The sequence below is a fragment of the Neolamprologus multifasciatus genome, chromosome 7 (assembly GCF_963576455.1).
Source record: "Neolamprologus multifasciatus chromosome 7, fNeoMul1.2, whole genome shotgun sequence".
Taxonomy (NCBI): domain Eukaryota; kingdom Metazoa; phylum Chordata; class Actinopteri; order Cichliformes; family Cichlidae; genus Neolamprologus; species Neolamprologus multifasciatus.
The window spans coordinates 52,214,336-52,241,645 of NC_140445.1; the positions used below are offsets into that span (position 1 = coordinate 52,214,336).

Consider the following 27,310-nt stretch of genomic DNA (forward strand, 5'->3'; position numbering starts at 1 on the left):
TGCATAATCCTGCAAGCTGTCTTCACTTTAAAAATAAAGCTTAAAAAAAGTGTCGCTGAACAAACTAAAATCTCAGTTACTGCTAGGAAGCCTTGTGTCGTATAAAAATGTATTTATTTTCAAGGAAACCATTGAGTAACACTGAATACACCAGGAGTGATCATTCAATAAGTCAATAAAACTCGTGACTCCTACATCAAAGATCCCACATACAAGACGTCTTGGAAAAGAAGATTCAAAGCAAACATGTTGGCAATTTGCTGGTGCTACAATTTCATTTTTCCCCCACATAACAAATTTAGGCGATACACACCTGTGTAGAAAAGTGACAAGAGTTTACATCAACTTACAAAGGGCTGGATGTCAAAGTGCAAGATGCCTGAACCCCACCCACCCACCCCTCCTGTCAAAGAGGACGATCAAAATGTCGCAACCAGAAGCGGACTCTTAAATAAAAAATCTCCAAAATTAAGATTCTGCCATTATGGGTTGGTATTCATTTGAGACCCTAGTCTATCTTACATTTCATAGCTTTAAAATATTATTTCAGAAACAGTTTCCTCCCAAAGATACTCATTTCTTTTCTTCTTCTTCTTTTTTAAACTGCACCTTATAAGAGACGACTGCATGTAATGGAGTAAAGCATCACAGGAATTATGCAGGCATACAACAGAAAAGCAGCTGCTTATCAACAAGTTCAAACAAAACAACATTTTATCAGTTAAAAAAGAAAAAAGCAACCGAGTCAGAGTACATACTAAAATCTGAAGTGAAACTAAAATGACTTAAAAACCTCAGAGAAAAAACAAAAACAAAAAAAACAAAACAATTATGTACATATATTTACAGGCAAATAGAGTGAATATTTTACAGGTTTGACTGGCCACTGGAGGTCAGGAGGAAACCAACAATGTCCTTATAATCCAACACTGTGTGACATTCAGTTTTGTCAAATGACAAAATACCTTCCAGGAGGCCGTCTGCAAGGTCGCACTGAAAACAAGTGAGCTAAGAAACCTCTGCTCTGAGTCTGCCTTCACTGTGTGTGTGTGTGTGTGTGTGTGTGTGTGTAGAAAAACATCCAGGACTTTTTTTTTTGTGGACTTGAACATAATTTTCATTTTTTCTTTTTTTGTATGACTTAAAAAAATTATAATAATGGCAATGTTGTGTATGCAACATTGTCAATTCAGAGCTGAATCCACTGAATACATCCTTCTATGAGTCAGTTTGTTTTTTCCTTCTTCCACTGCGTTCTTGTAAATGAACATTAGCACCTCAGTCTGGAGGGAGGAGGTCGTGCAAACGAAACCGCTCTCGGATGTGCGGTCTGACGTCTTCATTCTGGGACGAGACAGACAAGGTGAGACTGATTTAAAAACTGTAAATTATTAAAATTTCATTTTGATCACACATTCAGGATGTCTTCTTCTCTGCACGAGAAACAAGTAAAGACAAACTTTCACTAAATGCACTGTGTAGAGCTGGGCTGCTATGGGAGGGGGGAAAAAAAATCTAAGAAAAATCTACAATATTTTCTTTTCAAATCAGTCGATACTGATATCACGTTAAAATTAAAATCCCTATTTCCGTAAAGCTCAAAGGTTCCCTTTTACACCTAAATGAGATGTTAAAATTTACGGTTGAGCCGTTGAACATGATAAATGCGCTGCAACATTGTGCAACTGTATTTTAAATATGTAACATGGGTTTTCTGACAAGGAAAAACCTTCAAGTGTTACAGAAGAACAAAAACAAACTGCAACACTAAATTCTTTGGTCAGGTCCAAAAAAAAAAATAAAGCAGCTATTACAACAAAAAAAATTTATAAATACAGTATAGCGGTAAAGCTTTTTAACTCCACAAACAGAAAATATTAAACATATCAGTACAAATTTTTAAAAACTTTCAAATATACATAAAAGGAGAACATAAGCAAAACTAACACTCAATTGTGTTCTACTTTTGTATCAATGGGAGTCTCAGTCATGGATGTCTGTGAAGGTTCTCAGTCATCCAGGTCATCGTAGTCTAAGGAGCTTGGAAAGAAAAAAGCGTCTGGAGTTCTTTAAGTTGCTTGAAGACATTTCACCTCTCATCCGAGAAGCTTCTTCAGTTCTAGGGTCAAATGGTGGAGAGTCCCAGATTTAAGCCCTGTGGGAGTGTCCCCCCCGAAGAGGGACAATGGACCCCCTGATGAGACGCCAGATGCCTTAATGCCCACTCACAGCCTGGGCCATCTGACCTCAGTAAATCACAGGATAAGGTGGGGCTAGGTGAGACGTCTTCAAGCACCTTGAAGTCCAGACACTTTTTTTTTTCCAAGCTCCTTAGACCTCAGTCATGGATCGGATGTGTGACTCGTTCCACCACTAATCTGCTGTGGTAGTAAAAAGCTGTTCAGCTCTCCCTCTTCTCTCCACATGTAGCAGGATCAAGTCGTCTGAGAGAAACGTTTATGGCCACGAAGTTGGTAACAGGCTCAGTTTCTCTAATCAGCTTCTTAAATCTGACATTTTCAACTCTGCTTACTGGCATCATGCCTTGTCACCTGCCTTTGTGGAAACCTGCTTTTAACACAGTTTGCTGTGCATGCTGCTCTTCTCTGAGTTTTCATTTTCTGTTGCCATGTCGTCTTTTACCTTGCCCGAGCTTTTAGCGCAATGCGCGTAGCAGCCCAAACATAAGCTCATGTGCTGCTGCCGGCTGTCTCTCCTACCCAGTGTACGTCAACCCAACCTGTGTGGCTTTGATGTTATTCTACCCACATGACTGTCTTGGCACTACTTATTGTCAATGGCCTTTTGTGTTGTCCGTCAAAACATGGATGGAGTGAGCTCTATCGATTTTATACCGGCCGTGTTTAAACCATGAGTAAACCTTTTGCATGATAATGTTATCGTTTTATTGCCCAGCGCTAATCATGATACTACTGAGCATGTCAATCCAGGAGAGTTAATGTTACACAGTGCTGTGTTAATAACATGTTCGCCTCTCACGTCCGTCTTCCTCTGCTTTACTCAAATTACCTAAAACGTCTCTGCACCATTTTACTTTCTGCTCTTTTTTGGTTGCACTTCCTCTCAGACCACCTTCTCTTTGCTGATTGGGTTTCTACACTTACAAAGCTATGGAAAAAAAAAAAAAAATCTAATATTAAAATGTGAGCATTGTTGACTGAGTTGACACTTCCCTTTTTTGTGGTTAAATGCATTGGTTACAAACTAAACCTGGCACCAAATTAAGCCAGCGACAGCTGACTGACAGCTGTTATCTAACCAAGAGTTAGACTACAGCTTTCTAGCCAATCAAAATGTGCGATTAAATTAAATGAATCAGTAGCAAAGTAAGAAACTTAACTGGTTTGTTTAAATAATTTACACATATTTGTTTATATGTTCTCTATTAGCAACACTAAATATAAAGCTGGTAAGTTTATTACACAGCTAACTCTGTGTGTGGTGAAGAGTGGGTGGAACAGTGACAGCAGACTGCCAGCTGTGGTTGTTTTCCACTGGTGTGAATGCACAGATGCAAATATTTACAAGTCCAAGTACATACCAGCTCCACAAGTTTCTCGAGGAAAGGAATAAGCTTTAGAAGCTCGTTGTCATTTCTATCCACAAACCAGCTCTCAATGGGGATTCCATTGGAAAGCTGAAAGAAACAAAAATGCGTGTTTAGATCAATGTGACACAAAATTATGGATAAAAGTGCAGTTTAAAATGAATTCATTCATTTAAAAAAAACAAAATAAACAACTAATAATAAAATAATTTCTGGTGTAAGAACTTTACCTGATAAGCAAAGGCTTGGGGTGAGTTGTCGATTATTACAGTTTTGGAAAGATCCCGCCCGAGAATGTTTAGGTCTTTAATGTAATTTCCTTGAACGCACACACAGTGCTCACGAAATAGTCTATGTCTAAAAGAAAGAAAGCAAAAAAGAAAAATGCAGCATGACAGATTTATTCTGAGAAAATAACACCAAAGGAAGAAGAGCTCTGGTGAAGTGAATGACGCTTACAGAAAAATTCAAAGAGTCAAAGCAAAAAATACACAAATGATTTACACTGTGCATTTGTCCCAAGGTTGGCGGTAAGGTGACAGAAGGAAAAGAAATTAATAAATGTTTCATGAAAAAATTAAAAAAAACAAATGCAAGTGTCCCGACAGGTATTTCAGAGCTGTTTGTTTGAAACAATGAAAAGGGAGTGAATGGTGCTTTCAGAATAATATATTCATGAAACTCTGGACACGCTGAGAGGACCAAATCAGTAATGCTGGTTGTGCTTGAATGAGTGAGAAAAATTATATAAGCTGCATGTTTATGTGCAAGTGATGACCTTCAAATATTAATCATAAATAAATAAATGAATGACACCCACCATCAGTTTGCCAAAATACCAATGCAAGGTGGGTATGACTGGGAAACTGCATGCTTACTGGCTAACAACTCGTGATTGACAAGACACTATTTTGATACATAATATTTGCAAAAAAGAGACTTAGTCCAAGCAAGTCCAGCAATAGCAAAATGGTGAAAAGTGCAACACTAACTAGAATTGGAGAAAGTCCTTAAAATATGATTTGTGGCTCAGTGCTACAGGCAACATTGCCTTCAAACTTTTATTTTGAAGGCAAATGATCTCAATTGCTGGTTTGTGTTACACTTTTCACAGCTTCACTAAAGCCAGCAGAGCTGCTGAACAGAGAGGTCCATGACTTCCATGCAAACTACAACTGCAGCTGCCAAAGCAATCACAAAGAGGGTTTTGCCAATCAGTTGGGGAATGCACATTTATGCTAGCAACAGGTTGTTGCCAGGGGCTTACTAACCACTCTGCAAACCTGTGTGACTGGACCTGAAGCAACTGTTTTTCCAGCGACTACCAGCAACCCCAATAATCACTTGCAACTCAATTGCGGCCAGAACACTAGTCTTGGTCTGTTGGGCGCTAGCTTCTTCCATCTTCTCGGTTTTGAGTTTGTTGCTAACATCATCATCTGATACATCCTTTATGGCTTTTTTAGGTTTAGGTCTATGTTTAATCAGCATCCTGACTGGCTGGGTCGGAGCAAGTGCTAATCAAAGGGTGGCTTTAGCTGCGGTGTAGGTGCAATTAGAGGATGTAAAGATCGGAGCTCAAAGTTTTGCTGCCGTTCAGATACACGAAACAGCCGGAAGCCTTACTAGTTGGGGAATACTGATTTTTTTCCCCTCATGACTCTCCAGAGCTGTGCATAGGCTCTGCTAAGGAGCGACACACAACCAAGCTGGTCGCCTGATAAACTGAACCTCTTCTAACAGAGAGCCTAAACAACAACAATGGAGCTTGCTGAGAAGTCCAAACACGAATCTTCAAAGGACTTGTTTACAAAATCAACACAATCAGGAAGGGGGAGGAGCTTTATGGCATTTCCAGTAAAGAAAACTTGCTGTTAGTTTTACTGGAAAAGGAAACACGAAGAACTTGAATACTGGATAGTACACCTGGTATAAAAAGCAAGGAAGTTCCTTTTTTTTTTCTGTGTCAAGAGCAATATTTTAAATGTTCATCTTGGGTCTTCTCCTAAGGATGACTACAGAATAAAGCTGGTGAACTCTGATGGAATGAATACAGGTTTGTATCCTGTTCATTTCCTTTCTTACTCTACAGCTAACAGACATCTTACAAAGCAGGCAGAGTTCATCTTTGGATGCACGTTCCCACTGACCTTACTAACTGTTTTTTCGGATCCAGGATGTTGAGCAACTTGTCAGCATAGACCTTCTTTGAAGCAGTGAAGAGAATAATCTGAAATTTTAATGGACAGCAATAAATGACTAATATTGAATCTGAGAGGAGGCCAGACTAAACAAACGTCGTATGCACTCTAACAAAAGACGCCTCTTACCTCGTACAACTGAGACATGCGCTCAAGAAACTCTCTGAAAAAGGGCCTCAACCGAACATACACCTGCAGGTTTAAAAAAAATGAAAAAAATAGATCAAGAGACAGAAGGTGTAGGAACAGCCATAAAAAGTGAGTCTCTTAAACTGGGGAATGATGCTGAACCTGTACCTGGTATATTACATCTTGAAAAAGCACGGGGAATGTCAGAGCTGCATCTTCGAGCTCATTCAAACTACAATGAACCAGAGTTTCATCCTGGAAGCAAGAGAAGAAAAAAACAACAATAAAATAAAAATAATTTGTCTTTAATTTGAATCTTTTTTTAAATTTTATTTTGAGATGAAAGCATAAGGGACATTTCGCTGCTTACCAGATCAAGGACAAGAGAAAACTCTGGTGTGCTGCGTGTTTTTAAAGGTAGCGCCGGTTTGCGTGTTAACTGCTCTTCTGTCAGCGCAGGCACATGCTTGATGAAGAAGTACCTCGAATTTAGAGAAACCAAAAGGAAATATATCAACAGTCAAAAATCACAAGTATTTAATTGTCCCAGTTGAACCTTTGATAGTAATATAACTCATTCACTGTTTCTTTTATAGATGTTGGATAAAAAAAAAATAAAGTAAAACAAAGAGAATATTTAATCTTCACTGGGGGAATCGGGGATGAACAAACAGTATCCTCCAGTGAAGTAAACGCAGAGTGATGCACAGACTTAAAAGTGTGGTTTTGCTGCCACCTGGTGGCTGAAAGTTTCACAACAAGCTCAACACCAGCATACAAAGTCACCTTGAATGTGATTTCAAGTGGAATCACACCACAAAACTCAACAAAGACAGGGTTTGCTGCCCAAAGTGCAAGCTCAAATTTAACAACAATGCAGCACTTATTCATTTAAGTCTATTGATGTTTACTTAATTAATACTGAAAGGAATTATATCAAATTTTGAGTTTGTTTAAAAAAAAAAAAAAAAAAAAAACAACAGGAAAAAAAAAAGGGGGGGCAAATTAGATTAACTTACGGGTCAAAAACTTCCCAGTCCTCATCGTATGAGGGTTCTGCTGGAACTGCAGGTAATGAGTGTGGATAGCTGCCATCTGGCATACACCCAGGAGCTGACAGAGACACATAAGATTTAAGAGAAATTCAAATGCAATGATTCTGAGAAATAACAAGCCTCTACTGTGAAGTTGTCCTTGTTTATGTGAATTAAGTTTTAAATTCAAGGAGGATTAGGCCTAACGTGAGTGGTCGTACCTGTTAACGGGGGCATGTCAGTTTCAGTGACGATCTCTCCTTCTTCTATGGTTGTATCGGAGGTAATGTGGAGCCTCTGTGGTAAAATCGGAGCAGTGTGACACGGAGCGATGCCCTCGGTGGATGTGAGGGTGGATGTGAGAGTGCTGCTCGGCATCTCTTCAGCCTGCTCGATGTCCAGCTGTTTCATGATTTCCTCTGCCTCCATGGCTTGGCCGGGAGAATCAGAGCCAGGAGTGGCTTAACAGAGGGAATACAAATAAGAGATGTGGCTTTCAGTCATATATCGCAGGTTCTTCAGAAAAAAACCCTAAAACCATTCAGTTTATGATATTTCAGCATGATTGCTTTGTTATCATTTATTTATTATTTTTTAATTCAGCCTAAATTACCTGTGGATCGGCTACAGAATACTTGTGGACTTTCTTACCCGTTTTAGTTGCTGGTGAGAAAAAGTTGAAGACTGGGGAGAAGATGGTTCCAAGGAGGGTGGTGCGTGGTGGGCTGCTCGTTGAGTCGATGGGGGCCTCCAGTTTACCATTTGGTTTAATTGGTTTACTATGGCAGGTCATGGTGTCTTTTGAAGAAAAAGGAGGGGAAAAAAAGACATGGTTTTAGTTTGTTGACACTATTGTAAAATATTTAGGGTTCTTAAGACTGGGTGCTATAAAACTGCAGTATATACATAAAAGATATGTGAATTGTTATGGTCAGCTTCTACAGACTGGTCTGTCATACCTTTATTTGGACTTTTCCGGCAAACTCTGGATACGGATTTATTAGAGAGACCTCTAGTCTGTGGTGTTGAAGTAATGAGATCACCGTCGGGATTACAATCAATACGACTCCGCTTGGCAGGAATATCCTGCTCCACCTAAAAAGAAACGACACACACAGTTACAAATGTACATAATTTCAATTTTTCCACAGCTTTAACTTCTTCAGTGTGGAAATCGCTAACATGTGGCAATGCAAAATATATTTAGCAGCACTGAAAGCAGTTGCCATGACATCACCACAGAAAGCGCATGTTTAATTTCTCAATGTGGATGTTTTACAAGCATGTGATGACATTTGATTAAAAATGTGACTTCTGTTCTGGGGCGGAACGGTGCTCAGTGGTTAGCACTGCCACCTCGTAACAAGAAGGTTCTAAGTTTGAATCCACTGGCCGCCCGGGGCCTTTTCTGTGTCTGCGTGGGCTCTCTCAGGGTACTCTAGCCTCCTCCCACAATCCAAACACATTCATGTTAGGTTAAATGGTGATTCTAAATTGGCTGCAGGTTTGACTGTGACTGTCAATGGTTGTGTGGGTCAACCCTGCGATAGACAGGCAACCTGTCGAGAGTACACTCCATCTCTACCCCATGACCTCTAGGATAGCCTCAAGTCTGTCTCACCACCATGAATCAAATAAGTGGAAGAAAACTGAAGGATGATCTGTTAAAAGTCAGTGCACTGACATACCTCACTAACCCACTAAACTTGCTTTGTAGTACCCCTCTAAGGACATAACAATGATAACAATACTGGCAGCTGCCAGTGCTACCCCTCAGCTTCCTAGTAGATGCACTTATGAATCAAACTCCCAGTGACCTCTGACCTTGAGGTCGAGGTCACTGAAATTCTAACATAGTAGATGCACCTATGGTATGAATGGCAAATTATCAAGTTATCACTTTCACAAACCTGTGTGTGCGCATGCCACACACACAGGTTTGTCTGCAAGGTAGGGAGTAGGGCTGCCACGATTGAAGCTTTGTAAGATCCCAAAAGATGCAGGAATAAGTAGTAGCATTTAAGAGTGTAATAACGGACTGAAACAGAAGATGGCAGCACTGCATGTACAAGGTGCCAGCTGCCATTAAACCTCGAAGAAGAAGAAGCAGGTCCCAGAATTTATAGCATGTCCCAGAACAGTTGTCAACAATGGTGGCAGCTAGTTAGTTTTAATGTTACTCTTATTATTCTTTTTGGGTCATAAAATAAAGTTTAACATATTTTCAGGCGAAAATGTAGCTGTGTAAACCTCAAATATCTGCTCAGTTTATCAAGACACCACATATTTTCAAAAGCGCTCCGACGTTTTCGGAGACGTCTGTTACCCACTAGCTCGATAGCTAGAGCCGGTGAGAACACCGGACTCCTGGCAAATCGTTTTCAAACCCACCGCTACTCAGGTTAAACATGATATACAAGTCATTTAGATAACTTAAAAATGTTATTGTTTGGCTTTTTTCAGTATTTTATTTGTTCCTGAGTAAATCGGTTTGGCTGAGATTAAAGTTATAGTTTTTACACAGCTGAATAAACGTCAAGCAGACAACTGATTATCAGAAGTGTGAGATGCTCGAGAATATACTCCGGTGTCCTGTTTTATTTTAGATAGCAAGAAGCAGACGTCTGAGTTTATTAAACTCCACCGAAACAATCTGCAAATGTCATTAACATTTAATAAACTATCATCTTGTCTTTATTTTTAGTTAGCACCTTAAACACTTAAAGCTGTAAGTTAATGATAGTTATATAAGAGCAGGTGCATGCTGGTGCAATAATCTGTACGTTTTACGTCCAATGGATGCATGATCTGATTAGTCGACTAATCGCAAAAATAATCGGTGACTATACGACTATCAAAATAATCGTTTGTGGCAGCCCTAGTACGGAGACAACAAAACCTCACGGACCTTTTCTGGCTGAGGGGTAAAAACAGAGTGTGCAAAGTGCTTTGACTGACAGGCAAAAGGAGAACACTCAACTCAATGCAACTTGTTAAGTCAAACTGTCCCAACACCACTAAATGAAGCCCTCTTTTGAAATGAATGTGTGACATTGTCACTGCATTTGCATGCAGCTGGTGATGCAGAAAATGTCTACATGTTTTTTTTTTACATTCTGTTCTACCTGTTTTACACTGCTGGAACTTCAGTTACTAGAACACAGACCAGAAAACTGATTATGGTTACATTATTAGGCCGTTTATCAAACAGGATATCTATTCAATCAATAAAATTGATTTCACTTTAATCTGGTGGCAAACTAAATTGATTTCCATGTCTAATTTATTAGGTTGTGAGTCAGAGTCAAACACACAGAGTAACCTCTAATGCTTTAATAGATGCATTTTAAAGGTTTCAAGCTCTAATGTGTCGCTGCTTGGTCGGAAATAAAAAACAGCAAAGATATTAACATGTTTACTTTACTCCTCAGTATGCTAATAATGATCATAAACTCAGTAGATCTGGGGATTTTCTGCAGCATTGCATTTTCTTGTATTCCTGTAAGCAGCAGTGTTGCATTTTACTGTGATATTTTCATGTTTTTTTACAGAGTAAAATGTCTCTGATTGGAACGAGTGGTGCTAAAACGAACCATTTTTGTGCAGAAGAGTCAAACGATGTGGACAAACGCCGCCCCTTTTACGTGAGCGTGCAAGCAGAAAGCTTAAGTTTATCTCTGACTGGGGTTTAAGGTATTGTTAAGCCAGCAGACACAAAGAAAACCTGGCTGTGTAGAACTAATACACACCTTAGGATGCATATGTGTATGTGTTTATTAAGGCTGACATGCCTGCATAGCATGAACGCAGTGCTTGTATTATAATCCCTATTCTGAACTTTTTAGATCTTGCCCCTGACATCCATCACCTGTGTTATATTAACAAAAATTTACAATGAAAACTAAAAAAACAAAAACAAATAAAAACCAAGCAAACTAGCACTATGTGGAAACTATGTAAAACTAAACAACATAGAAAAAATAAACGAACCCACTGAAGCCTATAGGAGGTTTCGGCAGTCTAAGACAAAAATATCTAACTTTTGTGTGGCCATCAGTAATTTGAGTCAGACTTAAAATAATTGTAAACCTGCTGTTTCGATCTCTAAAAACACTGCTAACAGTTACATGCGAGACACAGCTTCCCTTTATCAGCTTTTTGGTTTGTTTCTTTAAGTAGCTGTGTGTGTTCTTGTGGTGTACTATTAGAATGAAGCACATAAAACAAACAAACAAACAAAAAAAAAGCTGTGCTTACCTTGACTGCATTTCCACGAATGAATTTCTTGATAGTGGAGAACAGGCCTGTCTCATTCTTCTGCATTTTGCCTCGACCTCTCACCGGCGATGGCTCCACTTCACAGTGTTTCCTTTTGGCCTGGGACGGGTGGGTTTGATGGCCTACGCTCGGCTGCTGAGGAGCTTTACGCACTCTCAGCTTCATCATGTACCAACGTCACATAGAAAAATCTGACAAGGAAAACATGGAGTTAAGTCGACTGAGCGTTTTTGACACTGCACTTCAAACACAAAGGGTAGGCACTCAATCCTTTGTGTTATATTATCAGATTTTCTCTGAACATGTTGCATTTTTTAAATGTAAATAAAATGTTCACAGAAACAGTTTTTCCACTGTTGAGTGTAAGGGAGTGGATAATAAAAAAATCAGAATAATAAAAAATTCAAAAAAAAAAGTGTGCATTTCAATACCTCCTGCAAGAGGTCTACTACTACAAGACATCAAGTTCCACAGATAACAGTAAACAATCCATCCATAAATGGTAAAAAAAAAAAAAAGTGTGCTTTACCGCTCTGACAGGAATCGTGCATTTCTCCATTACTTATGACCAAAAATGCAAGTTACACTCAAGTACATGAACCCCCCCACCCCCCAAGAAAACCCCCTCAAAAAACCTAGACTGTGATAAAAACATAAAAATTATCACTATTTTAATTGTTTTTTTAAATTTGTACTTTGTTTTTTTTTTTTTTTTTTAAGTGTTTTAATTTACTTGAGTATCAAAAGGGCTTTTGTTTACCAAAAGGTCAGAAACAGCAGGAAATTGCACAAGTTCCTCTCCAACCATGTGCCTAAAAATCCTGATAGGTTTTCAGATCTGCTGGGCAGCCAATATCATACAAGACAAGACTTTTTACATAAACACAAAGCAAACATTTCTTATCCTGACAAGGACTTGTGCTGAGCAGGATATAGCAACTCCTCTCTTCGGCAGACAAACTGTGTCAGGGTTTTTCCTGGCTTTAAAAAAAAGGCCTTTGGGCGTTACTGTGCAAGTACAGCAAGGGCTAAGACTGAGTTACTTCATCTATGTTCTTTCTTGCTTATTTTATAAACAAAATAATACTAACAAAAAATAAAAAACACCATAAAGCTAACCATCTTTTTTAAGCTCTACCCAAAAACCTCTTTAATGTGTTTCAGTTTGTTTTTGTTTTTTTAAAATGCACGAAAAACACTGATGCAGCTTCTAAATTCCCCTCAGTTTCTAACGCAAATTCTTGTTTTATGAAATACGTGTAAATACAGGTCACATACGTTGACATGACAGTGTGTGGTTCTAGTTTACTATAGCAAAGATGCAAGTTCCTAAAGTTGTATTTATTTATGTTTACAGTTTTCACATCCTCATTCTGTCTCCCTCCGCAGATACAGTCAAGTGCGTTTTTATTGGCGTGCTAAAGCTGTGCAACGAAAACCCACGATTTATGGACACTTCACCACTAATCTAGTCAAAATGTGTGCAGACAATTGAGCAACTGTTAAGGAAGCTCATCAAATTAGTTCATATGAAACGCATACCTTTGCCTTTTTTTTTTTAGCTGTCACGGCCACTCGACTCCGGTGTAAATGAAAGAAAAGTTATGAAAACAAAAATTTGTGTAAGCCGGACCGGTGTTCTGGGAATTTCTCCTACCCCGCAAACCGTCCTACCCGTTGTTCCAGAGCATGTGCGCGCATGCGCACAACACAAAAAGGCAAGCTAAGCGTATCCGGCTGTGATTTTACGCTACCCCGTTGTCATATTTGCAGGAGAATAGGTAAGTAGTAAGCATTAGTACTTTTTATTGACGTTGATACTTGATTTTTTTTAAGCCTTTGTGATTGTTTGTCAATATTAAAGTGAAGTCGCTATCTGCTTTCTGCACAACTGTCGAATTTGCAGCTTCGGTGAAGTCTGCTGTCAAGTTACTGGACACGTGGTATTTGCACAACACTTTTGAGTCCGCAGCTTCGGTGTTTTAAGGCTGTTTCGGTAATGTCGTTATTTAATAAGTTAAATTATTTGCATTGTTAACTGCACATATTGAAGCTCATAAGAAAATGTTTGCTTACATTCGTAGATATGGAGAAGAAGTGGGAAGAGATTTACGCGTTCATTTCTGCGGGCTCCTACCCTTCAGGATATGACAAGGCTCAGAGGCAAAACCTCAGAAGATATGCCTCAAAATTCAAACAAAAGGGTCAGTAATTTATTGTTAATACTAACAACTCATATATGTGGTTAAATTAATTTCTAAATATATATTGTTTTACTGCAGATGGAGAACTCTTTGTTGGAACAAGAAGAGTAGTAAAAACCATGGATGATGCCAGGAAGATATTTCATGAGTTTCATTCATCTCCAATTGGAGGACACACTGGCACACACAAAACGCTAAATGCAGTGTGTTCCAGATTTTACTGGTTTGGTATGACAGTTGACATTAAAACATGGGTATGTATTAACTGTTTGTACTGTTGTTAAATAGTGTTTAAAATAAGCTAAGATAATTTTTTTGATATCAGTTAAAAGAGAAACTGTACACTTGTAAAATATAAATAAATATGGTTAATTAGTGATATTACAGTAATAACCTGTAGGCCTGGCAGAGATTTGAAGATGCACACAAAGTATTGTTGCTAAATTGTTTGTTCGTTAGAGAATATGTCATTAAGTGTTTTGTTTGTTTTTTTTTCACAAATGAGAATGTTGAACATTTACGTGAACTCCATAAATATTTTTACCTTAAAGATTCTGGAATGTGACCAATGTCAAAAAGTTGGGAAACCACTGACTGCTGTGCAACCGTTGCAGTGTATTCAGGTAAATATTATGCCACGTTTACCCATCAAACTATGCTTGTAGCTCATATTCATAAAGGCAGGAGGGTTAACTAATTTTAACCATCAATGTTAATGTGTACATTATACAAATTGTTATTCAAATTATTAATTTGTCCTTGATAGGTGTCTGAAGTGTGGGAACTTATTGGTATAGATCTTACTGGACCTCTTCCTAAAACTTCAAGCGGCTTCCAGTATATACTTACTGCAACTGACTACTTTTCAAAATGGGTCGAAGCTTTCCCATTAAAAACAAAATCTGCATCTGAGGTAGCCCAGCACTTGTGCTCCATTATATATAGACATGGCTGCCCCAAAAGGATTTTGTCAGACCAAGGCAGAGAGTTTGTGAATGAAGTAAGTGTTAAATAATTTTCAGTTACGTTTTTTAACTTTACTTCACTGGGGTCAAAGATTTTTTCTTGTGTGCTTGTATAAGAAGTATAAGAACCTTGTCCTTATCTGTTGAAGCTCAACTCTGATCTTTGCAAGTTATTGCAAATTGAAAGAAGTGTCACAGCAGCATACCATCCACAGACCAATGGTCTAGATGAAAAGACCAATGACAACATAAAAAGGTATGCCTAATTTTTATCTATCAGTTTTTAATAACATTACTTATGTTATTCAAACTTAATTGTTACTTAATAATTTATTAATTTCTTTACTTCTAATTAAACTTTCATTACTGTCTTTACATATTTCTATGCCTGCATTTAGAGCCCTCCGAAAAATGGTGAATGACCAGCAGAATAACTGGGATCTGTATCTAGATCCCACCCTGTTTTCACTGCGGTCAAAAGTACACACCACAACAAAATACTCACCTTTTTTTCTGATGTATGGAAGAGAGGCAGTATTTCCATCAGAAGTGCCTGCTCAAGTGCCGGTGAGTGTTTGTCAAATTCTATGTTAGAACTAAGAATTGAAACCATTTAAGAAAAAAACCCAGTAATGTCTTTATGAATATGATATCATCTTGTTTTAATTGCTAATATCTACAAAATTTTAGATTTCCAACATCATTCTGCCAGACGACAAAAGGTACAGTGACTATGTACAGTCTGAAAGTGAAGCACAACATGCAGTTAATGAAACTGCACAAGAAAACATTGCGAAGTCACAAGACAAGCAAAAGGTTGCATACGCCAAGCGGGCCCTGAAAAAGTACAAAAATGTTGTGTACAATGTAGGGGATCAAATTCTGCTTCTAAATATGAGGAAACGTGGGCGAAAAGGAGGAAGACTTGAACCGGATTTTACAGGTCCCTACACAATTGATGAATTCAGTGGAAAATGTGTTAGACTGAAAATGCTGAGGGAAATACTTTAAAAAGTCTATACAGTATTGACCACATTAAACCCTATAGAAGAAGCCACCCTGTCCAAGTCTCAACTCCAACTGAACCTGTTGAGAGTAGCCCATCTTCTGAGATGTGGCCTTGCAGTCCTCAGCATCATTATGAAGCGCTGCAAAATAACAGATCCTCTGTCATTCAGTTTGCGCCAAAAATAGCTCAGGTAAAATCAGTCCAAGCACCAGAAGAGCTTGTACCAGTGACCCCCCAGAAACCCAGCACGCAAGAAAAAGGTGGCATAGCTAAAAATCTCATTCTGACCGGTTGGTCAATTGTTGCCAGTTTGGCTAGTCGAATGGATAGAATGTTTTATTTTTTTCTCCCCTCTTGCTAATTTTGACCTGTTGGTCCAATTTTGGCTAATTTCTGATTTACATAAAGCCACTCCCCTCTGGCATGTTTATTTTGTTGGCCCGTTGGCCCTTGTCTGCTTGTGGCCCGTTGGCCCTTGTCTGCTTGTGGCCCGTTGGCCCTTGTCTGCTTGTGGCCCGTTGGCCCTTGTCTGCTTGTGGCCCGTTGGCCCTTGTCTGCTTGTGGCCCGTTGGCCATTGACCGTGATTTTCAAATGGCAACTGTTATTACTAAAGAAACTTATCATATTTTGTTTTTTAGTGAAGTGGCTTTGGGCTGCAAAAGACACCGGGCGTGTGGAGGCAGTTGTTGGGCCATACAAATTGTATGACTCTTCTTTTCGCACACTGGAGGACAGTGGGTGGCTTTCTGATGAGGTAAGTGAAGTAATCATTTTTGGTCCTAGTGGTGGTCTGTAAAAATAATCTTTTAATCCAAACAGGTCATTGATGCATACCTGCACTGCCTCATTAGGAAACAAAAGGCAAGTAAGAACATATGCCGGTTATTTCACAAAAGTATTTTATACAATTTTGTAATCTTTTAAAAAATAAAAATCTTGCATTTTTCAGAAACCCGTGTATCAGTTGTCTTGCGTTGTTGCAACCTCTCTGTTTTCTGGGAAGTTTAAATGTGTCAGCAAGGTAATGTAGATGTTATATTGGTTATATAGTGTATGTTATGTAAATAAATCTAAACCTTTATAAACTTAAAAATATTCCACAGATGTTGTTTCCGGCTGAGGACATTTGGTTGTGCCCACTGAACTCTGGTGCACACTGGATCCTTGTGGTACATGTTCACACCTCATGTGTTTTTTCTCTTTTTGCTTTACTGTTCTTTTTAGCAGCATATTCTTATTTTGAAAATGCTTACAATTGATTATGTTTACTTAAGTGAGTGTAATACACATATTCTACTAAATACAATTTTTATTTTAGGTTGTCAAAATCTCCTCACAATCTGTACTGCTGTTAGACCCTCTTGGAAATGAAGGTTGTTATGAAAGGAAAGTTATGCGTAACTGGAGGTATTCATCATTCATTAATTATCTGTTTTGGGTTGTTTTGTTTGTGAGGGTTTTTTTTTCTTTTTATTTAGAGCTAAATGCTGGCTACATTTTAAAAACTTGTTTTATTTTTATTAGGAATTTTCTGAAGATGAAAGGAAAGGAAGAGTCCCGAGTGGATTGGAAAATGGAGACTCTGCCACACAACAAGCAGATGGACTCCAGCAGTTGTGGAGTTTTAGTGTTGAAGGTATTTAATAAGCAATTGTATTTAATTGTATTTATTGTATTTAACTAGAATTAAGTTAATCAATTGCAATTACTGTAACATGTTTTACAGTTTGCCGAACACTACCTTCTGAGTGGAGAGGTTACTAGGGTGCTGTCCACTCCAGAAGCCATTGGGCTGCACCGCACTGAAATTGCTTGCGAACTGCTAGAACATCAAAGTAAGTAGAGTCATGTGCTTTTGTATTGCAATAGCACTTTCAGTTTTGTTTAAAAACTGTTAGGTTGAACGCCAGTGTGTTTCTAGGTAATGCTGATGACTACTGTGTGGTTTGTTCCATGCTGGAAGCCGATCCTGAGTCCAGTATGATTGAAATGGTAAAACAAATAAACCACAAATGCAATATACAGTAGCTTGCAATAGTATTCGGCCCCCTTGAACTTTTCCACATTCTGTCACATTACAGCCACAAACACAAATCAATTTTAATTGGAATTCCACATGAAAGACCAATACAAAGTGGTGTACACGTGAGAAGTGGAACAACAATCATACATGATTCCAAACAATTTTTACAAATAAATAACTGAAAAGTGGGGTGTGCGTAATTATTCAGCCCCCTGAGTCAATACTTTATAGAACCACCTTTATCTGCAATTACAGCTGTCAGTCTTTTAGGGTATGTCTCTACCAGCTAGAGACTGGTAGAGACATTGGTCTTTCACGTGGAATTCCAATAAAATTGATTCACGTTTGTGAATGCAATCTGACAAAATGTGGAAAAGTTCAAGGGGGCCGAATACTTTTGGAAGCCACTGTAGTAATTATTTTCTCATCAAATTCATAATGTTGGTTAACACACTTACACCCCCCCGTTCTCCCTCTTCAGGTGCAGTGCGAGTTTTGTTCCAGATGGGCACATTTTGGATGTGCTCATTATGACAGCAGCCTGGTGAACTACCTGTGCGACAAATGTGCATAATTTGTACACTGTTTCTTTTTCAGTTCTTTCTCCCTGTGTTCTGTTGGATCTATAAATGTCAAATATATGTATCTGTAAATATATTCAGTAAATATATACTGTAACTATAATGGAGTGAGTTCATTGTCAAAGTTTATATAGTCAGGTGTTCCAATCACTTCAATGGTGACAGCTGTATAACTTAAGCACCTTGGCATGCTGACTGCTTCTACAAACAAGTGCCAAACCATGCTACCTTTGTTATTATAAACTAGAAGCATAGTCTGACAGGAGGAATTACGTGCCAAAACATGCTACCTTTGTTAATAAGCGCAAGAAGCATAATTCTGACGGGAAAAATTACGTGCCAAAACATGCTACCTTTGTTATTATAAACTAGAAGCATAGTCTGACAGGAGGAATTACGTGCCAAAACATGCTACCTTTGTTAATAAGAGCAAGAAGCATAATTCTGACGGGAAAAATTACGTGCCAAAACATGCTACCTTTGTTATTATAAACTAGAAGCATAGTCTGACAGGAGGAATTACGTGCCAAAACATGCTACCTTTGTTAATAAGAGCAAGAAGCATAATTCTGACGGGAAAAATTACGTGCCAAAACATGCTACCTTTGTTAATAAGCGCAAGAAGCATAATTCTGACGGGAAAAATTACGTGCCAAAACATGCTACCTTTGTTAATAAGAGCAAGAAGCATAATTCTGACGGGAAAAATTACGTGCCAAAACATGCTACCTTTGTTAATAAGCGCAAGAAGCATAATTCTGACGGGAAAAATTACGTGCCAAAACATGCTACCTTTGTTATTAAAAACTACAAGCATAGTCTGACGGGAAGAATTACGTGCCAAAACATGCTACCTTTGTTAATAAGAGCAAGAAGCATAATTCTGACGGGAAAAATCACGTGCCAAAACATGCTACCTTTGTGAATGTGACCTACAAGCACACTTTAATGGGTAAAAAGAAGTGTCAAACCGTACTGGCTTTATGAATATCAGCTACAAACATACTCTGATGGGCAAAGTTAAGTGGCAAACCATCATACCTACTTAAATTAGTGCTGGAATTATTGTTTGGCAGCAGAAATGTGCATAAATTATGTACAGTAGGACATTTTGCCAAAGTAGGGCAGTTTGTCATATGGCAGCGTAAAATTATCCTACGGGTAGGACGTTTTGCCAAAGTAGGATGGTTTGTCAGAGGACACCGTAAAATTATCCTACGGGTAGGACGTTTTGCCAAAGTAGGATGGTTTGTCAGAACACCGGTCAGCGGACTGGGTGGTAAACACCAGAAGTTAGAAAAAATATGAAGCTTTCGGGTTATCCGAGGTTAGCTGCTGCTTAGAGGATAGGCTTTGTGTTTATATATGTTTGCTCAGTTGTTGCTGAATGAGATCTGACAGCAAACAGCACCGCTGTCTGTCGTTATGTAACATCAGACGGGCTGCCTTAACGCCAACGACGTCAGCTACCGCTAACGTTAGCCAACCGCTGACATTTAGCATCAATACTACACAGACAACACCGCTCTGACGCTGATGCCCCGCATTATTTGGCCCACCGCCGACTTTGCGTAGTCAGAACTGACACCCGTAGGCTTAACAGAACTGTTGTTAATGCTAGCATGAAACAGGCGCTATCTGTCAGTGGGTTCTGTGGCTAACGTTAACCAAACTATAGTTAGCTTGCAAGCTAACAAAACGCCAAAGGCAGCAAAAGCCATTTCGTGACATTACTCCCTCCGCTTCAAAAAACTCCTCTGGTGTGTCTTCCGACAGCATATCTATAGGTAATATGGAAATTACTCTTTAATCCTTCAGTGAAATAAAGGTAATTAAAGCAAACTTCGCTGTGGCTAACGCGTCATTTTGTTCGCTCCCGTAACCATCTTTAGCAATTGAGACTACGCCCCCTTCGGTAGCCAACATTAGCTGCTAGCTAGCAGGAGTCAGGCTTTCACGGGGGGACAAGCCTTTTTGTTTACATGTTGACGTTGTTCGATGCTTACCGATGATCTAGGAAGCTCTTCAAAACGTCCCGCAGCGTTGTCAGCTCTCGGCCACGACCGTGGCGGCCACGGACAAAGATCGGGCCGTGGTTGTTGCCGCCAGCTGTGTCCGTCGCTCGGTAGCTAGTCACAGATCGACCATGTCTGCGGACGCCATTTCCCGCCTCATCACAAACATAACGTTGCGGTGCGCAGAAGAATGTGACACACACGTAGGTGAACCAACGTGGCGAGCGCAGTCAACAGGAAAATGGCTTTAGTATGTACGCAGCTGGACCCGGGCTCTCCGTCACACTTTATCCCTGCTGGTGCTGTTGTGTGACTGCAAGAATCCTGTATTAATTAAGCCGAATCTGAACGTTTGGACTGCAAATTGGCATTTTTTGCAGGACAGTGGCCAGGATGGTTCAGACGTTTTAATACTTTCAAAAATCTTGCAAGCAAAAAACAAAATCCCAAAACAAAACAAAAACAGCTTCTCTACATTTTACTGTATAATTTGACTAAAAGCAGGCTCAGCTTTTAGTCAAATTTAGATCATCTCTTGTTGGGGGAAAAAAAAAACAAAACCCAAATAAGTCGGAAAGGAGCAAAAATGAAAGTGAATTAAACTTGGCATTTAACCAAACTCTGGACATTCATGAAATCCGAGACAGTCATTTAAATATCCCTGCAAGTTTCCGACATTTATTGATGTTTTTAACGTTGACATTAAACTGCTACTGGAAAGGTGATCACGAAATGAAGACATATTCTGCCAGTTTGCAATAAGAAGTGTAGTCCTGCTGATGACCTTTAACATGCAGAGAGAAGAATAAAGAGTAGTCTGTTTGAATCCAGTGACCCAGGTCTCTGGATTTTGCAAATTAAATCCAACTTTTATACAAGTACACATCAAAGTCTATTGATAGTGATCAGGTAAAACAGATTATTCAGATTATGCAAAAGTGCTATCAAAAGTGTCTTCATCTGAGAGCCTATCATATTCTTATTTCAGAGGACATACGGGCAATTTTACACACGTGTGCAATTAAATTTTGGCCTCCTGTGTCTGAAAACCGCTTTTCAGATTTAACCATTTCAAATCAAAGCTGCTCATTAAAGTCCAATATTGTAATTTTATGAAGTAATAATTAATGCAATAACAAAACAATTCATTTGTTGTTTCATATTATCCTGCAATAACAGTCTGACATGAGGTTTCATAAGCTTCAGTCATTTTAATGTTTATAGGATATTTTTTTTGTTTTAATACAATGAAGCTAGCAAAAAAAAAAAAAAAAAAAAAAACTCCAGCTGATCTATGAGCAGTTTAGACCCACTCCATCACTCCAGTCGTTTAATTCCACAGTAATATCAAAAACGCTACTTAAATGAGCTTTTCTGTGAGACCGATTAATCATGATGTTCAAAACATTCACATTACTCCTTTATCCATATGCGTGTCCACCCTTGGGTAGATGATTACACAATGAATTTCCTTTCAGATTCAAACTGAAGATGAGGTTTCATTTCATCCCAAGATGCATGATTTTCCTGTAAGGTCCCGGTCCGCCCCACAGCCCCCTGTCGTGAGACAAATAAAGACAAAGCTGTTGTTGTAGCGGCTTAACTGCTGCTAATTAACTGCTGTTAATTAACTGTAAACATACCTAAGAAGGCCATGCCAATAGAGGTGAGGCATCACATCTGCTTTCATGAAGTACATTAATCGCCTCTCCTTGGCTTGGTTGAAGGGGAATGTTTCCAGCGGTTGTCCGTTGTAGTCGAACTCTGCCAGGATTACTGTGTTGTAGCTTGTGACCAAGGGACATGAAGTATACCCATCATACTAAATAAACAAGAAAGGGACAGATTATCAGTTTGTGTGTTTTTCAGTAGACGTATTTCCTAAGAAGCAGCTTTACCATATTTACCAATTAAACATATGAATCATGGCTGTCACACTTACCTTCTTATCTGGTTTTTCTTTTTTCAATATTTTGCTGATAGTTCGGCTCAAGACGGCAGACTGTGCCGCTAAAAACAAACAAACAAAAAGAGTTTAAATTCTGCTTATATCCAACAGGTCCTTATTCGATAAACTGAATTACACCAGCATGTTTATCTTGGTCAAGTTTTCTGGAAGCTGTCGTAGGTCCTAAAATGTACACCATCATTGAGGTGACCTGCACATACTGACAATTACAAAGCTCAACCAAAAACAAAAGTCACGTTTTGTTGGACTATCTTAAGCTCTGATAAGCTTGTGCAACACCACAACATTTATTTCCATCCAGAGTTACATTCCTTTTTTTGTAAAGAGCTTCTATTGATGATGGGATTAAAGTGTTCTCCAGCACATCCTGAAAGTCTGGACTCTGTTGTGGCCAATCCAGGGCAAACAATGTCCCATGCTCCCTCAACCACTGTTCTACAATTTGAGCCAAATAAATTGTTTCCATTTTTAAGTATGTAGAAGAAAATATGCCATTGATGGAAAAGCCTGGTCATTCAGTCTTTACTTTTGGACACACAATGTTGCTGAAACTGACCAACTGAAGCAACCCCAGATCACCACACTGCCCCCACGGACTTTTACAGCAGGCACCAATCACTTCACCCACCTATCTTCTTACCCTGTCATACCTGTTTGGTTCAATCCAGTTCGGACCACATGGGCCTTGCCCATTGCTCCAGAGTCCAACCTCTCTTCTCATTTGCAAACTGAAGGTCCCCCAGTCATACGTGGTTTTCTTAAAGCTACACAGCCATTTAGTCAGAATCGCTTGATTTTGCGTTACACTTTGTGTGTGGAAATGCTTTTACCCTGACTCTTAAACATAGCTGTGAGTTTTACTCTTGGTTTTTACCTTCACCATTGAGGTTATTTTTCTCGGTAGAGCTTTTGTGTATTATCAGTCTGTCTGTAAACACATTAGCTCAAAAAGGTTTTGAATGTATTCTGATAAAACTTTGTAGGGGTGTAGAGTGGGGACATGTTAACAAACCATTAAAATTTTGCTTCCATCAACTAAGGTCAACTCAATAAATTATTGGTTGAAAATTGACAAAATGCCTTAAAATCTAGAATCTATGATTCTTACAATTTGGTGTGCATTGTTGATATATAGAACCCTACCACATAAAGACTTAAAATATGTCACTTTTGACCTCTCCTTCAATGTTAATAGTTTGATCTGAAGGCCAAAGTGATAATACTACAAAGAACCATTTAAAACTATGTTTCTTACTGCCATAGAAGCTTATAGGGAACGATATACGGGGACTATTCAGCTATTAAGCAACTTGAGGGTGTGTCCATTTCTTAAATGGGAATTAAAGCCGGAAGTGGAGTACACACAGGAAGTGATTACATCAGAGAGTCAAGAACATTTAGTTGACATCAAGGCATAATGACCTGTGGCAATGCAAAGTGGGCAGGCCACGAGTCAAAGTCTCAACTCTGAGGCGCTCGGAGGTCTTTGTTACAAAATAAGAAATGTGGCAGAAGAATAAAAGACTTCAAACATAGCAAGCAGCATGTAAGGCTACTGTGCTCTCTGACTTCATTAGCCTCAACTAAATTTAACAAGTTCAGGTAGCTTGTTAAAACATCTGAACCAATCAGAAGCCAGAGATGCTTACAGCAGTTACTGTTCCAAATTAAGCACACAGCGATGAAACTTTAGAGCTCTTATCCTAAAGAAGACTACAGCGAAATCTGAAGCATTTATAGTTAGTGATCTGTTGTTCAAGTGCGTCCATTGTGAATGCCTTCGACCTGTACACCCAGAAGACAGCATAGAGTAGATCCATATTCACTAGATCACCTTCCCAGAAACGCAGTGGCTCTGAACCTAAGATTTAACTATAAATATGAAACTTGTTCACCTTGTGTAGCATTTTACCGACACACTTCCCTCCAGATCAAACTTCACCCAAGGACAGACAGATGGACTGACCGGCAGATAATGTCAACACTACAACTGTTAGAGGGGCTAAAACAGCCACATCCTCTAGACTGAAAAAAGAAAAGCAGTGAGCGATACATTTACAAAGGTATACAGTCGCTTCAGACTGCATACCCCACCATGACTAAGCAAAAACATGTTTTATATACACACGTGTATGTATGCAAGATCCACCAATTCAAACTGCAATTCAGGACAAAAACAGAGGAACTCTTTGTAGAACTGAAAAGTAATTATGAAAGACAGAGGACTCTATTGGTAAAGTTGGCTGAGCAACAAAGCAGGACACTCCTTGGTTATGGATTCAAACATCACTTTAACAGAAATGCTCTTCACAGGAAAACCTTCCAGAAGGACAACAGTATAGTACCCCAGCTACACAGAAGTGACTCTCAGTAAAAAGCCATTAGACAGCTTTGTAAAGTATGACAAAGAGCTTTTAAAGAACTCCAAACTGAACTATCCAGTCAGAAGTGAACAGACCATGTATTTAACACTCGGCCGCTGCTCATCACTGACTCATATCAGCCTTAATGCCAGCACGTCTCAGCCTGGTTGGAGCTGAAGGAAGGAAAGAAAGCACCCAAAACCAGTTCCAGAGCACAGAAACCGAACACTAAGATGAAGAGTCAAGTTTCTGCACGACAATGGCCTGAATTATACAAACAAGACAAATCTGGAGTGGCTTCAGGACATGTCTGACTCTGCCTGATTAGTCCAGTCCAAACCTGGACTTAAAACACCTGAGAACATCTGTTCACGTAACCCTTTCATCGCGTGTGACCGTGGCAGGGTGATCCAGGAAGGATAGCTAACCTGGCAATCTGTCTCCACACTGAAAAATGAAACTACTGCACAATAAAGTGTGGGTTTTTTCCTTAAGTGATGAGACACAATATGTTAAATCTAAAGTCTGCGCTGAATTGCTTGAAATGTAGTTTATTATTAACAGAGATTGCACTGGCTGTAATGACACAGGAAATCCAAAATTAGCCAAGTGTGCAGGATTAAAGCTTTGTACTATCTGTTCATGCCAAATACAACCAAAAAAAACAAAACAAAAAAAAAACAAAAAAGAAGAAAAAGAAAACCTTCTTTGTAAAATGTAAGGATCCAATCAAACTCACAAAACGATACCCGACACACTGACCAACCTACTACAACAAGCAATGTCCCCACAGAAACAAATTCACTGGGTGTGGTGGTGTTTTTATAGTCTTGTTCCAACAAATCATTGTGTAATACAGCAGATAGTAGCTTTAAAAAAAAATAAAAATACCAAAACCCAACCATAAGTCCAAGCAGGTCACACAAGAGGAAGCTGTGGAATTTCCAGACTTTACTCGGCGCAACGCTCAACCTAAGTCCACAACACACTTACCGACAGCTGCTCCGGTTTTGGATGTGGGAAGGTTGGTGCAGTCTCCGATCCCAAACACATTTGGATACTTGGTATGTTGGAGAGTTTCTTTGTTCAGATCCAACCAGCCGATCTCGTCGGCCAACGGACTGCCTTTAATCACCGAGCTGGGTCCCATTGGCGGTGTAACATGAAGCATTTCATACTTTAAAAAAAATAAAAAATAAAAAATTCTGGTTATTCTGGGGTTTCTTTTTCAAATATTTTATATATTAAGATGCAAAAAGATAAAATGTGTAGGTTGCAACCCCCCCCCCCCCAAACAAACACCCTTTTTATCAGTACTTAAAAAGGACATTTATACATGAAACAAAAGTGAAAGTTGCTGTTACAGTTACCTCGATAACTTTGGTTTCCCCTGGTTTGTCAAGATTTTCAAACACAGCTTCTTGCTTATCTGCGCGCACTTCAATCAGGTTGTACCTCAGGTTAATCTGTAGGTCACGCTTTTTCACAATCTCCCACAGTGAGTCAGCGTATTTCTTTACCCCAAAGATCACAGGCAATGATGTGTTATAGATCACATTGGCTTTTGCTCTTTTGCCCGTCTTCAGTTGAAGCAGAAAAAAACAAAACAAAAACCACTCATCAAATTTGGGAAAAAAAAAAAAAATCACATTTGATTTTTCAAGATTGTCTCTTGAATGGATCTCAAAGATTCAAGTACCTTCCTGAGGTAGGCGTCTGACAGGTACATGATCTTTTGTGGCGCTCCAGCACATTTCACAGGAGTATTTGGGAAAGTGAACACAGCATTGCCCTCTTTGAAATCCTGCAATGCTTTCCACGTTTTCTCCACAGTTTGGACAGAGTAGTTAGAGCCAATTTTTGGGTGCTCAAACCCCTCTGGGAGTCCTTTAATCTACAAGTAAAAACAACAGCAAAAAAAGAATGAGTATAAATCTCTTAAGATGTAAATTGGCAGAGGTTGATTAAAGAAAAAAACAAAACAAAACTGTGATTTCACCTTCTCATAATGGAGCTCTAAACCAAGCGCCACAATCAAATATTCATACGAGATCTGTAGGGAGAAAACAAGTTTATGTCAGGTCTTTAAAATAATATTCAGCTTCTCTCTCACACACACACGCACACAGAGACAGATCACGTGTTTTTAAGCCATTTTATAACTTTACAGTTTCCTGTTGTAAACTTACTTCAGTCCCGTCATCTGTGCGTACAGTATTTGTCTGTGGGTTAATTTCCTGAACCTTAGATTTCACCCATTTCACTCCAGATGGCATAAGACTCGCAGTGGGACGGCTTGAGGACGCTACAGTCTTTGCACCAGCACCAACCAGGGTCCATATTGGCTGATAGTAGTGGATCTGAAAAACACTTTTTTTAATAAAAAAAACTTTGTTGACACAAGCTTGTGTGCAAGTTTCCTTTCAAGGTTTGAAGCACAGAAATGTAAACATGAAGTCACGGATGAAATGAATGAAAGCCTAAATCTGCAGTGGGTGCTGGGTTACTGTGATCCTCTAGTGTGTCCTTACCTCGCTGGGCTCCACCACAGCTACATTCTCTGCTCCCACCAGCCTCTTCATCCGGGAGCTCATTGTGATACCGCCAGTTCCTCCTCCCAGCACAAGCATTTTGTAATGCTGTTTGGCAGAGGCATGACTGCTTGTGTGAAACTGAGAGATAGCAATTCCCCTCGAGTGGCACTGCTTGAGATGACGCAGTGCAGCCATCCTGTGTCTGAACCATAAGCACAGGTCGTTTTAGATCAGCCTCAGCTACACTGTCTGGGGTTAGTGCAAAAACATGACAATCTCTACTTTCTGCTTTGCTGTCTCCCATTAGCTAGAAAGTAAAGAGCTTAGCCAGATACAGGAATGGCTGGTGGAAATAAAACAAGCAGGATTTCAAACTCTCATCACATGTCTGAGCATTATTTGTTATTTGCAGATCAGTCCAAATATCTAGTGTGCT

The 27,310-nt window shown here is 39.2% G+C and overlaps 2 protein-coding genes across 3 annotated transcripts; both read right to left on the reverse strand.

The window, feature by feature from the left end:
• Window positions 1-92: 92 nt before the first annotated feature.
• Window positions 93-20,541, reverse strand: ctdspl2a (CTD (carboxy-terminal domain, RNA polymerase II, polypeptide A) small phosphatase like 2a). Of its 2 annotated transcripts, none has more exons than XM_085164994.1 (13): window positions 20,000-20,541; window positions 11,190-11,401; window positions 7,892-8,027; window positions 7,584-7,730; window positions 7,154-7,393; window positions 6,918-7,011; window positions 6,269-6,380; window positions 6,067-6,153; window positions 5,899-5,961; window positions 5,719-5,798; window positions 3,799-3,925; window positions 3,563-3,658; window positions 93-1,344 (listed from the first exon to the last, which is right to left on the reverse strand). In XM_085164994.1, exons 2-13 carry the CDS (start codon window positions 11,376-11,378, stop codon window positions 1,279-1,281), a joined length of 1,437 nt encoding a protein of 478 aa, XP_085021120.1. In that variant the 5' UTR covers window positions 11,379-11,401; window positions 20,000-20,541; the 3' UTR covers window positions 93-1,278. The 2 variants fall into 2 exon arrangements, with proteins under 2 accessions (XP_085021120.1, XP_085021121.1); XM_085164995.1 differs by lacking the exon at window positions 20,000-20,541 and adding an exon at window positions 12,753-12,846.
• A 125-nt stretch (window positions 20,542-20,666) lies between these two features.
• Window positions 20,667-27,069, reverse strand: sqor (sulfide quinone oxidoreductase). Its single transcript, XM_085164996.1, has 9 exons — window positions 26,872-27,069; window positions 26,530-26,700; window positions 26,340-26,393; window positions 26,040-26,234; window positions 25,711-25,920; window positions 25,334-25,517; window positions 21,951-22,018; window positions 21,652-21,830; window positions 20,667-21,565 (listed from the first exon to the last, which is right to left on the reverse strand). The coding sequence occupies exons 1-9, from the start codon at window positions 27,067-27,069 to the stop codon at window positions 21,508-21,510; spliced, it is 1,317 nt and encodes a 438-aa protein (XP_085021122.1). The 3' UTR covers window positions 20,667-21,507.
• Window positions 27,070-27,310: the final 241 nt, after the last annotated feature.

Excerpts from the sequence above, each read along its gene's own strand:
- ctdspl2a (XM_085164994.1), bottom strand. The coding sequence starts at position 11,378 with ATGATGAAGCTGAGAGTGCGTAAAGCTCCTCAGCAGCCGAGCGTAGGC. Across the intron at positions 3,926-5,718 it reads CCGAAAAAACAGTTAGTAAG|ACATAGACTATTTCGTGAGC; the intron begins GTCAGTGGGAAC and ends TCTTTCTTTTAG. Across the intron at positions 1,345-3,562 it reads TCGAGAAACTTGTGGAGCTG|AATGAAGACGTCAGACCGCA; the intron begins GTATGTACTTGG and ends GTCTCGTCCCAG.
- sqor (XM_085164996.1), bottom strand. The coding sequence starts at position 27,069 with ATGGCTGCACTGCGTCATCTCAAGCAGTGCCACTCGAGGGGAATTGCT. Across the intron at positions 26,235-26,339 it reads TAGAGCTCCATTATGAGAAG|ATTAAAGGACTCCCAGAGGG; the intron begins GTGAAATCACAG and ends TTTTACTTGTAG. Across the intron at positions 22,019-25,333 it reads CAAAACCGGAGCAGCTGTCG|CGGCACAGTCTGCCGTCTTG; the intron begins GTAAGTGTGTTG and ends GTTTGTTTTTAG.